Consider the following 13,041-nt stretch of genomic DNA (forward strand, 5'->3'; position numbering starts at 1 on the left):
GGAGTGGGGTTAGGAGTTACGAATATAAAACTTGTCCTCAAGTTAAGTGAAAATCCAACATGGGCCAGGTGTGGTGGCTTACACCTGTAATTCCAATACTTTGGGAGGCCAAGGTGTGAGAATAACTTGGGCCCAGGAGTTTGAGACCAGCCTGGGCAACATAGTGAGACCCCATCTACACACACACACACACACACACACACACAATAGCTGAGGGTGGTGACATGTGCCTGTAGTCCCGGCTATTCAGGAGGCTGAGGCAGGAGGATCCCTTGAGCCTGGGAGTTTGAGGCTGCAGTGAGCTGTGATCACGCCATTGCACTCCAGGTTGAGCAGCAGAGCTAGACCCTGTCTATAAACAAACAAACAAACAAAAAACTAACATGCTTCCCCAGTGGGAGAAAAGATGCCAGTATAACATTGGTTTGCAGCAAGAAGTATATTAAGACATTGACCAAAATCCTTTTATTATTTATTTTGTTTTTATTCTTTGAGACAGGGTCTCACTTTGTCATCCAGCATGGAGTACAGTGGCGTCATCTTGGTTCACTGCAGCAGCAAACTCCTGGACCTAAGTGATCCTCCCACCTCAGTCTTCTGAATAGCTGGTACTATAGGCATGTGCCACTATGCCTGGCTAATTTTTAATGATTTTTTGTAGAGGCAGGGTTTCACCATGCTGCCCAGGTTGGTCTCAAACTCCTGAGTTCAAGTGATCCAACCACCTTGGTCTTCCAAAGTGCTGGGATTACAGGTGTAAGCCACTGCACCTGGCCTCTAAATCCATATACATCAATTATTCACACACTGAGAAGAATATTCAGAAATTTTTTCTTATAATATTAAAATGATGTGGAAAATGGGAGCGCCAAAGAAGAACGTCAAGACTATCTAGAAGTTTTAAAGTTTTCATTAGGAAGAAAATGACTTCATGTCAGTCCTCAGGAGAATGATAGAACTTAGGGAACTATGTATTTCTTGATGTTTTCTATGCATTTGCAATAATAAACAATGAAAATATGGTTAAATTTTAGAATGAGGCCTGTGGTATTGTCACAAAGGTATACAAATACTGAGAATGACTGCTGAGGGAGAGTTGTCTCCATTGGTGGTGTCCTTCAGAAGAGACCTTGTGTTTCCATATGGCCTAGACCTGGAAGGCAGAGATCCTAACATTCCATGACACCCCCACCTTCTAATTCTGTTATTGTGACTCCAGACTGTTACCTGGCACTGGGTCTTACCTTTGGCATTCCTATCAGAGCCTGAACCACAGACAGTACCTTAGACTCTAAGCTCAGGCACCTTGTGCCTTGTTTTTGTGGCTGAGGATTCTTAGAGTTGTGGGATGCTGACAAAGTTTATCCCAAAAGTAAGTTATGAATCAGATCTGCTTTCTTTTGACTCATTTAAATCTTTGTTTAATGTAAAGAAACTTTATTGGGGTGTAATTTACATACTATAAAATTTACCCATTATAATTGTACAGTTCAATAATTTTTAGTAATTTACCCAAGTAGTGCAACCATTACCATAATCCATGCATTTGTTTTTAATGTATTATTTGTTTGGGTTTATTCTCCCTAGGCTCTGATTCCACTTCCTCCACAAGCTTCAGCATGGCCGTATCTCCCACCACTTGTTTTGGTCCAAGGGCAGAAACGAGCATCCTAGAAACCAAACAGTACTTGCGCTCTGAACTGGAAAAATGCAAACAGAACTTCCGAGACCTCACAGAGAAATTCCTGACATCCAAAGCTACTGCCTACTCCCTGGCCAATCACCTGCAGAAATACAGTAGGTCCCATGGGGCAAGGTCACCAAAGTGATAAATGATTGTCCATTTTCCTCTGTGAAATGGAACACTGCAGACTTTATTCTCTATCAGAATTAATTTTATCCTAACTGCACTCCCAGAAAGGTAGAAGTGGGCATTTTACTCTCAATTTGCCAAGGACAGAAAAACTGAGGCACAAAGGTGTAAAGTTTACAGAGCAAGTGTAGTGAGGAATAGAGACTAAAACCTTGGTTTAGGCATGAAACTGTCTTTCCCTTCTCAGCAATGAGTATCAGCTTCTACAAACATGTAATATCACTGTTGGTTAAAACAGCTCAGGATTCAATTAAAACTTTTTAAAGAACACCCATTTGCAAATCACTGTGCCAGGGTGAAAGAGGTAATAGTATATACCCTATCTTCCTTGAAGGAACTTAAAACTACTTATTCTCAACTGAGTCACAAATATGTGGAGGTGCGAACTTCAATAGCAGACATGCAGAAAAGTCTTTATGATACCTGGATCAAGATTCTCTTCCCACATAAGTTCAAATAAGCCATTCCTCATGCTCTGGTTAGATTGAGGGTATTTTCAGAAAATCAGAGACTTTGTAACACCCTTTCTGTCTCTGAGTATCAGCTTTACAGACAGCAAACAACTGCAGGTGGACGTCCAGGATCAGAGCTATGAGACATATGGCCAAAATGAGAACAAGGCCAAGTGGAGCAGACCGCCGTTCTCAGTAGAAGGCCAGGCCAGGTTAGGGGCTGACCCTTTCCTCTCCACAGTCAGCTCTCACATTTGTAAATCCACTATAAAACCCCAAACCTGTTACTAATAGTCGGGGAAGAGAGAAGCTGTAATGACAAGGAAACATGGGAACAAGGGCATGAGAGGAACAGGGATATTAGAAGAGGATTCTGGTTAACATTAAATTGAGTTTTCTTTCCAATTTCTGCAATCATTTTAAAATAAATCATTGCGTGGGGGTGGGTGGTGGCTAAAAGTTGCTGTCTAACTTACTGTCACAGAAAAGTAAAGCCAAAAGCCCACTTACTAAAGAAGGGAAAAGATGAGCTTTGGTGTGTGGAAAAACTAGTTTAAAAAACAAAACAAAACAACAACTTCATGTCTTATAATTGTAGGACAAAATTTTCTCAAGCTAGAGAAGAAGAAAGACATTACCTAAGACATTAGTATAAAGGTATTATTGCGCAGTGGTTAAAGAGCATATACCCTAGGGCCAAATTTCCTGGGTTCAAATCTAACTTATTGTCACTGTGCCTCAGTTTCCTCATCTGTAATGGTAATAGAGTAGTAACTACCTCTTTGGATAGTGGTGATGATCACATGATGATAATTCTTAAAAACCTACTGCAACAGTACCATGACAAACACTACGTGTTGGTTTTCCCTTTAAAACACCACCTACCACCTATTAGCATTTGGGCATATATCATTTGGATCGTTCTCCTCCATATGCAGTTTTACACAGTTGTATACAGATAAATGTTTAAATCTTTGAAATATTTTGGGATTATTGAAACTCTTGAAACAGGAGAAATATCAGTCCTACAGTTCTTAGTATCTTCCCAAACACACAGGAAGTCATTATTTCATGGCCTTATGTTCATGTTTTACTTAAGAGGCTGTAAGGCTTGGTAAATTGGCCTTAAGATTTGAAGTCATGGCTGGGCGCATTGGCACACTTACTGTAATCCCAGCAATTTGGGAAGCCAAGGTGGGTGGATCATTTGAGGTCAGGAGTTTGAGACCAGCCTGGCCAGCATGGTGAAGCCCTGTCTCTACTGAAAATACAAAAACTAGCTGGGTGTGGTGGTGCACACTTGTAATCTCAGCTACTTGGGAGGCTGAGACAGGAGAATAACCCAGGAGTCACAGGTTGCAGTGAGCCGAGATTGTGCCATTACACTCCAGCCTGGACAACAAAGTGAGATTCCATCTAAAGGAGAAAAAAAAAAAAAAAAAGAAAAGAAAAGAAAAAGAGAGATTTGAAGTCAAACCTCAGGGGATGTGAATTCTAACTGTCTCTTTCCAGTTGAATCATCTTGTCATGTTACTTTATCGGCCTGTGGGCTTTTCTTTCCTGATCTCTAAAATGGGGAGTAGTTGAGAGACTGAGGAATAAAGATATGGAAATCCCAGTGTAAAGCCTCGTACTGGGGATGCTTTTATCCTTGAGATAGACCCTGCCTCCTGCCCTGCAGGCAGTGAGCCTTCCATGATGCAGGCATGTCTGTCTTTTCTCAGACTGTGAAGAATGCAAAGACCTTATAAAATCTGTGCTGGAGGAGGAGCTGCAGTTTCAGGAGAGGGAGCTGGCCGAATTGCCGAGGCCAGCTGCAAGGCTCCGGTAAGGAGGTACCTCTGTGGGAAGTGTATAAATACTGTTTGAAGTGGGGCAGCCCAGGCTGATAGAACAAAGAGAAAATTTGTGCATGGAGAAGGGCAGAAATGTATGAGGCAGGCACAGAACTAGACTAAGACACAATGAGGCTATGGTCCAGTTAGGTGTCTGGGGTTTTCCGTTAAATAGCGTATTAGTAAAATGGAGACAGCTGCCTGTGTTGGAATACTAGCAATGTGGCTTCTATCTGTGTGTCCTTGGTCAAATTTACTTCACTTTTCTGCATGTCATCAACCTAGGCTACCTCATTTATAAAATGGAAATACTGAGAGTATCTACCTTAGAGGATTATGAAGATTAAATGCACAATTGCAAGTAGTTAGAACCATCTCTAACACATAGAAAACTCTGAACAATTATTTTCTATAATTATTATGTTTGTTCCCATTTATAGATGTGGTGATTGTCATTAACATTTTCTATAAGAGATATTTTCAAACTTTCCAAAGTGCCTTTCATGATAAGAATGTTTCTCCTCCAAACTTTTTACAAAAGTGTTATACTAGGTGGAGTATTAACTGCTAGGGCTATGGGATAGATAGATGATTGAGCAGCTATTGTGTGGAAAATGAATTATTTGCTCAGGACCAGCATTGACTATCCTTAGAGGGTTTCAGACATAAGGTAGATTGTAGCATTCGAAACTTCTTTTAATCTTTCTTTTAATGCTTTGTTGAAATGAAATCATAGAAGCTCAAATGTGTAAAACTCACCAAAGCAGAGAGATTTGATTGAAGGGGGGACAGGTCTGGAGCCCCTGCTTCTCCCCAGTACGTGTCTTTACTTCCCCTGACACTTTCTAGTAACTCTAAGGAATAGAGTTTGAAAGAGAACCTGCGGATAACTACTTAGAAGAGTATCAGGGAGAAAAATCAAGCGTTAGGGGGTAGATGACTGTAAATGTTCAGTCCAGCTCTGGGACTACATGGTTCTAAACATTAACTGAATAACTACTTGCATGTGTACATACTACCGGGTGCTGTATGTTGGGTCATAGGTGGCACTGTCCTTAGACTCACAGAGCCCACACTCCACGTTGGAACCCACGTGTATTAGTCCATTCTCACACTGCTATAAACATGTATCTGAGACTGGGTGATTTATAAAGAAAAGAAAAGATTTATAAAGAAAATCGGCTCATGGTACTGTGGGCTGTACAGGCTTCTGCTTCTGGGCAGGCCTCAGGAAACTTACAATCATTGTGGAAGTCGAAGGGGAAGCAGGCATGGTCTTCACATGGCCAGAACCGGGGGGAGAGAGAGAGAGCAAAGAGCGAGGTGCTACACTTTTGAACAACCAGACCTCATGAGAACTCACTCACTATCACGAGAACAGCAAGGGGGAAATCCGCCCTCATGATCCAGTCACCTTCCACCTTCCAGCAGGTCCTTCCCGCATCACTGGGGATTACAATCCAACGTAAGACTTGGGTGGGGACACAGAGCCAAACCATATCACCATGAGAAATATTTAAACAATAATTAGAAAACAATGAAATCCAACATAGAATAATGAAATTACTACTCAGAACTTTACTTTTTTTCTTTTTCTTAGATGGAGTCTTACCTTGTTGCCCAGGCTAGAGTGCAGTGGTATGATCTTAGCTCCCTGCAACCTCCACCTCCCAGGTTCAAGCGATCCTCCTACGTCAGCCTCCCAAGGAGCTGAGAGTACAGGTGCACACCACCAGGCCGGCTAATTTTTGTATTTTTGGTAGAGATGGGGTTTCACCCTGTTGACCAGGCTGGTCTCAAAACTCCTGACCTCAGGTGAACTGCCGCCTTGGCCTCCCAGTGTGCTGGTATTACAGGCATGAGGCATTGCACCTGGCCAGAACTTTAGTTTTAACAGCCTTCTTACTGATTACGGCCTATCTTCAGGTCATTCAAAAGAATACTGCCCTTCTTGACTTTTTCACTGATTTTTCTTTTTAATTTTCAATTCATACCAGAGATACCTGCCCAACACGTTTGATCCTGGCTTGCTTTTTTTCTGTTTTTTTTTTTCCTTTTTTTTTTTTTTTTTGCCAGCTACTGCATAACGCTTGATGTATATCATATGAAAATGTACTTGGACTAAAGTGGGGAACCCATGGGGCATCTTTTTAATGCAAAGTTAGTAAAATAACAGACAAATCCAGAACCCAAGGCTGTTTCTTCATTCCTTCTGCCACAGGCAAGTCACACAATTTGTACAAGAACTGATCTTGGGCCGGGTGCAGTGGCTCCTGCCTGTAGTCCTAGCATTTTGGGAGGCCAAGGTACACGGATCACTTGAGGTCAGGAGTTCGAGATGAGCCTGGCCAACATGACAAAACCCCACCTCTACAAAAAATATATAAATTTTCCTGACATAGCGATGGGTACCTGTAGTCCCAGCTTCTTGGAAGGCTGAGGGAAGAGAATTGCTCGAACTTGGGAGGTGGAGGCGGAGGCAGAGGTTGCAGTGGGTCAAGATTGTGTCACTGCACTCCAGCCTGGGCAACAGAGTGAGATTGTCTCAAAAAATAAAAATTAAAAAAAGAATTCAACTTGGGAGTTCCTCACAGGGATTCTAAGAGATCTCTCCTCTGAAACTTCTATAATCTGTTATTCACTACATTCCCTCTTACATTTTACTCCTCTCTCCCACCTTAGGATACAGGATCCCTTAATTCAGGCTCAGGCTGAAGAACTGACCCACTTACGACAGAAGATACAGGAAGGGACAGGTGTCTGCTACCTTTTCACCCAGCATGTGAAAAACACAGTCAAGTCTTTTGAGGGCCTTCTCAGGAACACTGGCATTGCCTACTACCAGAGACAGAGATTCTGTGAGCAAATGGTACAAGGAAGCCAGCTGACAGAGATCCTTGTCAGAAAACTGGCCACAGGTAAGTTGGCTACAGGCTCTGAAGACCCTTAGCTCCTCCCAAGTGCCCCAAAGTGAGGAGAAAAAATGCAAAGTTATTTCCATTGTAGATTTTATTTTAGTTTTGCCTATGGTCCTTAACCTGCATTCTATTGTTTTCTCTTTAGAGCACTCAGGTAATCACTTTTAATGTTCTTTGAAGAGTTCTTAGTTTTGTTTTTTATTTTGAGACAGAGTCTTGCTCTCTTACCCAAGCTGGAGTTCAGTGACACAATCTTGGCTGACTGTGAGCTGTGCCTCCTGGGCTCAAGCAGTCCTCCCACCTCAGCCTCCCAAGTAGCTGGGACTACAAGTGTGTACCACCACGCCTGGCTAATTTTTGTATATTTTGTAGAGACAGAGTTTCTCCATGTTGCCCAGGCTGGTCTTGAACTACTGAGCTCAAGTGATCCACCTGCTTTGGCCTTCTAAAGTGCTGGGATTACAGATGTGAGCCACTGTGCCTGGCCTCAGAGTTCTTAGTTTCAATCAGTAAGAGAGATAGAGTATAGTGGATTACTTCATCTTGATGAGCATAAGAACTCACCTTCACTTCTGGAAGATATTTTCACTGGGCGTAGGATTCTAGTTGACAGTTTTTGTTTTTAAAGTGTTTGAAAAGTGATATTCCACTGTCTTCTGGCTTACGTTGTTTCCAACAAGAAGTCTGCCATAATTCTTATTTTTGTTCCTCTGTACATAATATGTCATTTTTCACTGGCTGCTCTTGAGATTTTCTATTTATCACTGGTGTTAAGCAGTTTGATTATGATAAGACCTTATATAGTTTTATCTTTTATGTATTGTTTTACTTTATTTAGTTTTTTGCATCTGCATGTTTATAGTTCTGATCAAATTTGAATAATAATGACATGTATGTCTTATATATGGCATATACAATATATATTATATATGGCATATATATATATATCAAATATATATAATATATATTCTTTCTATTCTCTCCTTCAAAGACTCCAGTTATGTTTGTATTAGCTGCTTTGAAATTTTACCACAGTTGACTAATGGTCTGTTCATTTTTTGTTGTATCTCTTTTTTCTCTCTTTCTTTCTTTCTATTTCCATGTCTTGGAATTGATTAATCTTTCCTCAGCAGCATCTAATCTGCCATTAATCCTGTCCAGTGTATTTTCATCTCAGACTTTATTTTTCATCTAAATTTTATTTATGTCTTTTTTAAACTCTTCTATGTAACTCCTCATCATTTCATATTTTCCTCTATCTTCTTTATTTTATTTTATTCTATTTTTTGAAACAGAGTCTCACTCTGTTGCCCAGGCTGAAGTGCAGTGGTGAGATTTTGGCTCAAGTGATTCCTTTGCCTCAGCCTCCTGAGTAGCTGGGATTATAGGCACTTGCCTCCATGCCCAGCTAATTTTTGTAATTTTTATAGACATGTGGTTTTACCACATTGGCCAGGCTGGTCTCAAACTCCTGACCTCAGGTGACACACCCACCTTGGCCTCACAAAGTGCTGGTATTACAAGCATGAGCCACTACACCTGGCCTAGCTTCTTTAATACAAGGAATATAGTTATATTTGTTTCAATGTCCTTGTCTACAGATTCTGTCATCTGTGTCCTTTCTATTGTTTTTTAATTCTCACCTGATGTGTCCTTTCTAAGTCAGTTTAAGTAGATTGATTTTTTTTCCCTTCTCATCATGGATTATGGTTTTCTGTCTCTCTGCATTCCTAACATTATTTGATTTGGTGTTAGACATTTCAAATTGTAACCTATTGAATGCTGGATTTTTTGCATTTTGTGTTAAAATTCTTTTGACTTTGTTTTAGTATATAATAAAGTTACTTAAAAACAATTTGCATCTTTTCAAGCCGGCTTTTTAAATTTTTTAGGCAGGATAAGAGCAGCTATTAGTCAACGGCTATTTTTTTCCCACTAAGGGGGCAATATGCCTTTTAAGAAAATAGACCTTATTTTTTAGAGAAGTTTCAGATTCACAGCAAAATTGAGCAGGAAGTACAAAAAGTTCCCATATACCCCCTGCCTCCACACATGCATGGCTTCCTAGACTATCAACATCTCTCCCCAGAATGGTACATTTGTTACAGTTGATGAACTTACATTGACGTGTCATTATCACACAAAGTCCATAGTTTACACTGGGGGCAACACTCTTTTGAAGGTTCTAAGCCAGTGATCTCCCACAGTTTTGGCACCAGGGACTGGTTGCATGAAAGACAATTTTTCCACAGACAAGGTGGGGGTGGGATGGTAGGGGTTGGGAGTTGGGTGGTTTCAGTAGGAAACTGTTCCACCTCAGATCATCAGGCACTAGTTAGAGTCTCCTAAGGAGCGTGCAACCTAGATCTCTGGCATGTACAGTTCACAACAGGATTTGTGCTCCAATGCTAATCTAATGCCAGCGCTGATCTGACAGGAGGCAGAGCTCAGGCAGTAATGTTTTCTTGCTGGCTGCTCACCGCCTGCTGTGCAGTCCCGTTCCTAACAGGCCATGGACCAGTGCTGGGGGTTGGGGACTCCTGTTCTAACCAATGTTCCTCTATTAAAAGGGATTTTCACTGTAGTTGATGGAAACACCAAGTGTTGCAAGCTCTGTGTGAGCTACAGAGATTATTCCTTTTGGGAAGTTCTTTCCCCTGCTTTGCATAATTCCCTCAAATACATGTACTAATCAGTACTTAGCTGAAGATTGAAGACAGCTATCCAAGGCATTCTGTCTGTGCAGCAATCTATTCTCTAGTCTGTCCTGTGATGTCTAGCCACCCTGACTTCTTCAAGCTTACTACCAGGCTCTGCCTGGGTCCTCCCTCCCTGCTCTGCACTTGACAATCTCAGGCAGGAAACTGGAGCAATCATAGGGTTCACCTCTTTTATTTTCTCTCTCTCAGGGATCACTGTACTGTACTGCACTATATCCAGTGTTGAAGCTAGAGTTTAAAATGCTTTTTCCAGTTTCTTAGTTGTTTAACGTGGAGGACAAATCTGGTCCCTATTACTCCAACTTGGCCGGAAGCAGAAGTCTCCGTTCAATCTTTGTGGTCAGAAAGAACAGTATGAGAGAAGGCAGCCTGTTAGAATGGGAAGACCCCTGGGCTAAGAATCAGAATTACCTAGGCTCTAGCCTCAGCGCTGTATTTACTAACTTTGTGCAAGTGATTGATCCTTCTTGAATTTCTGTTTCCTCATTTGTAAAGTGGGTCAAATCATAATTCCACGGCTGCTGTACAGATCGGTTGAAGTAGTGTCTTAATGTTCATGAGTGTATTTCTCTTTCAGGGTTATTTATTTATTTATTTTCAGGTCCCAATAAACTGTCCAAATCTTTTGGGGTTAGTTTAGGCACTGGATATAGTAGAAGCTGATGTTAGAAAAGTTGATTTATACTGGAACGTTTTTCATGGAATCACCCCCAATTCTCACTAACAAACTGAGAAGAAAAAAAAAAAAAACAAGAATTACCCCCAAGAACATCTGAGGAAGCACAACAGGGACAGACTTGAAGGCAACTGGGCAGTCCTCTGGTTTTGGAGTAGAGGTAGGACAGGGCTATTTGTCCTCTCAGAGACTGGAGCAGGTTCTGTGTGTGAGTAGCAATGGGACAGTCATGGTCTGGCAACCAGCCTGTGGCAGGAAGGAAGGTTACAACTGGAGAAGTCCAAAGGGCAGCCAGGCAAGTATTCTTTGAGCTGGGAAACAAAAGACTTTTGCTCTGCTTCAGGCAGCTGATGTCATGGTGATGATTCACCACATCAGGAACACCCTGTCCAGTGGGCTCAGGCAAGCCCGCCAGGCCACTTCTCTAAAAACACAACCTGAGGCCTCCTGCAAAAATTCTCGCAGAGCATTCTGAACACACATATAAAGTGTTATGTCCCTGATCATACAGGCCCCATGTGTGCAATGTGTGAAATGAGACCTGCTTAATTTCTGACCAGCTCTTTTAATTTTGGTTTGCAGAAAATCACAATGGTAAGAAAAATGAAGACAGGCAAAAGCTACTGGCTCCCAGGTAACTCTGAATGATGAAGGGGCTGATAATGGACACCAAATCTAGAGAGGATTCTAGAAGCAAGGACTCAAATCTAGAGAGGATTCCAGAAGCAAGTACTCAAATCTAGAGAGGATTCCAGAAGCAAGGGCTCAAATCTAGAGAGGATTCCAGAAGCAAGGACTCAAATCTAGAGAGGGTTCCAGAAGCAAGGGCTCAAATCTAGAGAGAATTCCAGAAGCAAGGGCTCAAGAGGTTAAAGGTCCCAGATCTGGAAAAAGCAGACACTGCTGAGTGTTCCTTTTTTTGTTGACTGATTATACAATGTGTCCTTTTAAAAACGGTTCTCTGCTCTCTTTGCAGTTCTTGTATTGGTTCCTATTTCCTAGTAATTTCTCACACTTAGTTAACTAGTCAGTCTTACCAAAAAGTAAACTAACCAGGGATCCCTAGTTTCTGTATCTTTAAATCCTATATGGTTGCAAACCAAAGTGAGATGCCTATCTGGTTTCTGCACAGTTGTCCTGAATTATGTTGGCACATATTTTATAGCCAGAAAATTACCTTGAAAAATAAATTGAAACCATAGCAAGTATTTAGAGCTAGGGGTCTAAAATCTGCAAAAGCCCTGGGATGTTACGTTGTCTCAAGAGCCAGTATTCAATGGACCACTCCACATCATATTAAATAAAATCTGAACACAGCATTTTGAATCCAATAGTATGGCTCTCTGTGTCCTGTGTGCCCTGAGTGTATTTCAGAGTAGTTGTTGAGTCTGCTGCCTTATCTGTGTGTGATGAGATCAATGCACTGATCACTTGCTGTTTTCACTTCTATACTAACTCTCGACTCACTATACTCCCAGTCAAAAGTGGATTGTATACTTCCTCTTTGATATGATGGTCCCTCTTTGATATGATGGACCAAGAGGTCCTCTTGGTGCCTCTTCCATGAGCTTCAGATCAGAACTAGCTATGAAGCTGTGGTTCCAGGCTGCCTTGGTTTAATCCCTTGTCTTGCCTACTCCACCAGGCTCAGGAGGGAGGCCCAGGAGGAAGAAATGGATGAAGTCCTGGAGGACTCACTAGATGAACAGTATTTGACTCATTCCAGCCACCATGACTCCCACCAGCTTCCCAGCAGCAATGCCTTCCTCTCTGATGCACAGGAAGACCCCTCTGCTCTGGATATAGCCAGTGAGTGCTCCTTTGATAAGAAAAATAAAGCTCCATTAATCTCTCGGTAGCTCCTACATTCTACATGCTCAACACCTCTGTCTAAACTGAGAGATGTTATTCTCTGCAAGCAGGCCCTGAAGATTCACTTTAAAAAAGTGATTAGGCTGAACACAGCTCTGGTTTCAAGTCTCAAGTACAGGTCCCTAGTGTGGGTCAGGTAATTTGTTCTGTTCCTGTCCTCACCTCAGTCCCTCTGGCCCGGACTGGCATCTGCAAGCTGGTATACTCAAAGTAGGCCAGAATGGAGAGAGTGAAGAGATTATGGCAGACTCTCTGCCACTACTGCAGCACATGTACAAATCCGTTTAACAGATCTCCTTCTTTAAAACGGGACATCTTATCTTTCCTGAAATATATAAATTTTTTGAGACTGAGTCCCTTGTTCTGTCACCCAAGCTAGAGTGCAGTGGCATGATCTCAGCTCACCACAACCTACAGCCCAGGGTCAAATGACCCTCCCACTTCAGCCTTCTGAGTAGCTGAGACCACAGATGCATGCCACTACTCCCGGCTATATTTTTGCCTATTTGGTAGAGACAGGGTCTTGCCTTGTTGCGCAGCCTGGCCTCAAACTCCTGAGCTCAAGCAATTCACCCACCCCTGCCTCCCAAAGTGCTGGGATTATAGACGTGAGCCACCGTGCCCAGCCTTCCTGAAATATTCTTGATAATTATAGTTCCTGAACAGTTTTCCCAAGCTGTTCTAGCCGTCCCAAG

General features: G+C 42.0%; 1 protein-coding gene across 1 annotated transcript; it reads left to right on the forward strand.

Annotated features, from left to right (window-relative positions):
* The first annotated feature begins 1,619 nt into the window (after positions 1 to 1,619).
* Positions 1,620 to 12,094, forward strand: LOC112618736 (neuroblastoma breakpoint family member 6-like protein). The gene is made up of 5 exons (XM_025376159.1): positions 1,620 to 1,797; positions 4,050 to 4,152; positions 6,843 to 7,078; positions 11,057 to 11,108; positions 12,049 to 12,094. The coding sequence occupies exons 1-5, from the start codon at positions 1,620 to 1,622 to the stop codon at positions 12,092 to 12,094; spliced, it is 615 nt and encodes a 204-aa protein (XP_025231944.1).
* Positions 12,095 to 13,041: the final 947 nt, after the last annotated feature.

The sequence above is a fragment of the Theropithecus gelada genome, chromosome 1, assembly GCF_003255815.1.
Source record: "Theropithecus gelada isolate Dixy chromosome 1, Tgel_1.0, whole genome shotgun sequence".
NCBI lineage: Eukaryota > Metazoa > Chordata > Mammalia > Primates > Cercopithecidae > Theropithecus > Theropithecus gelada.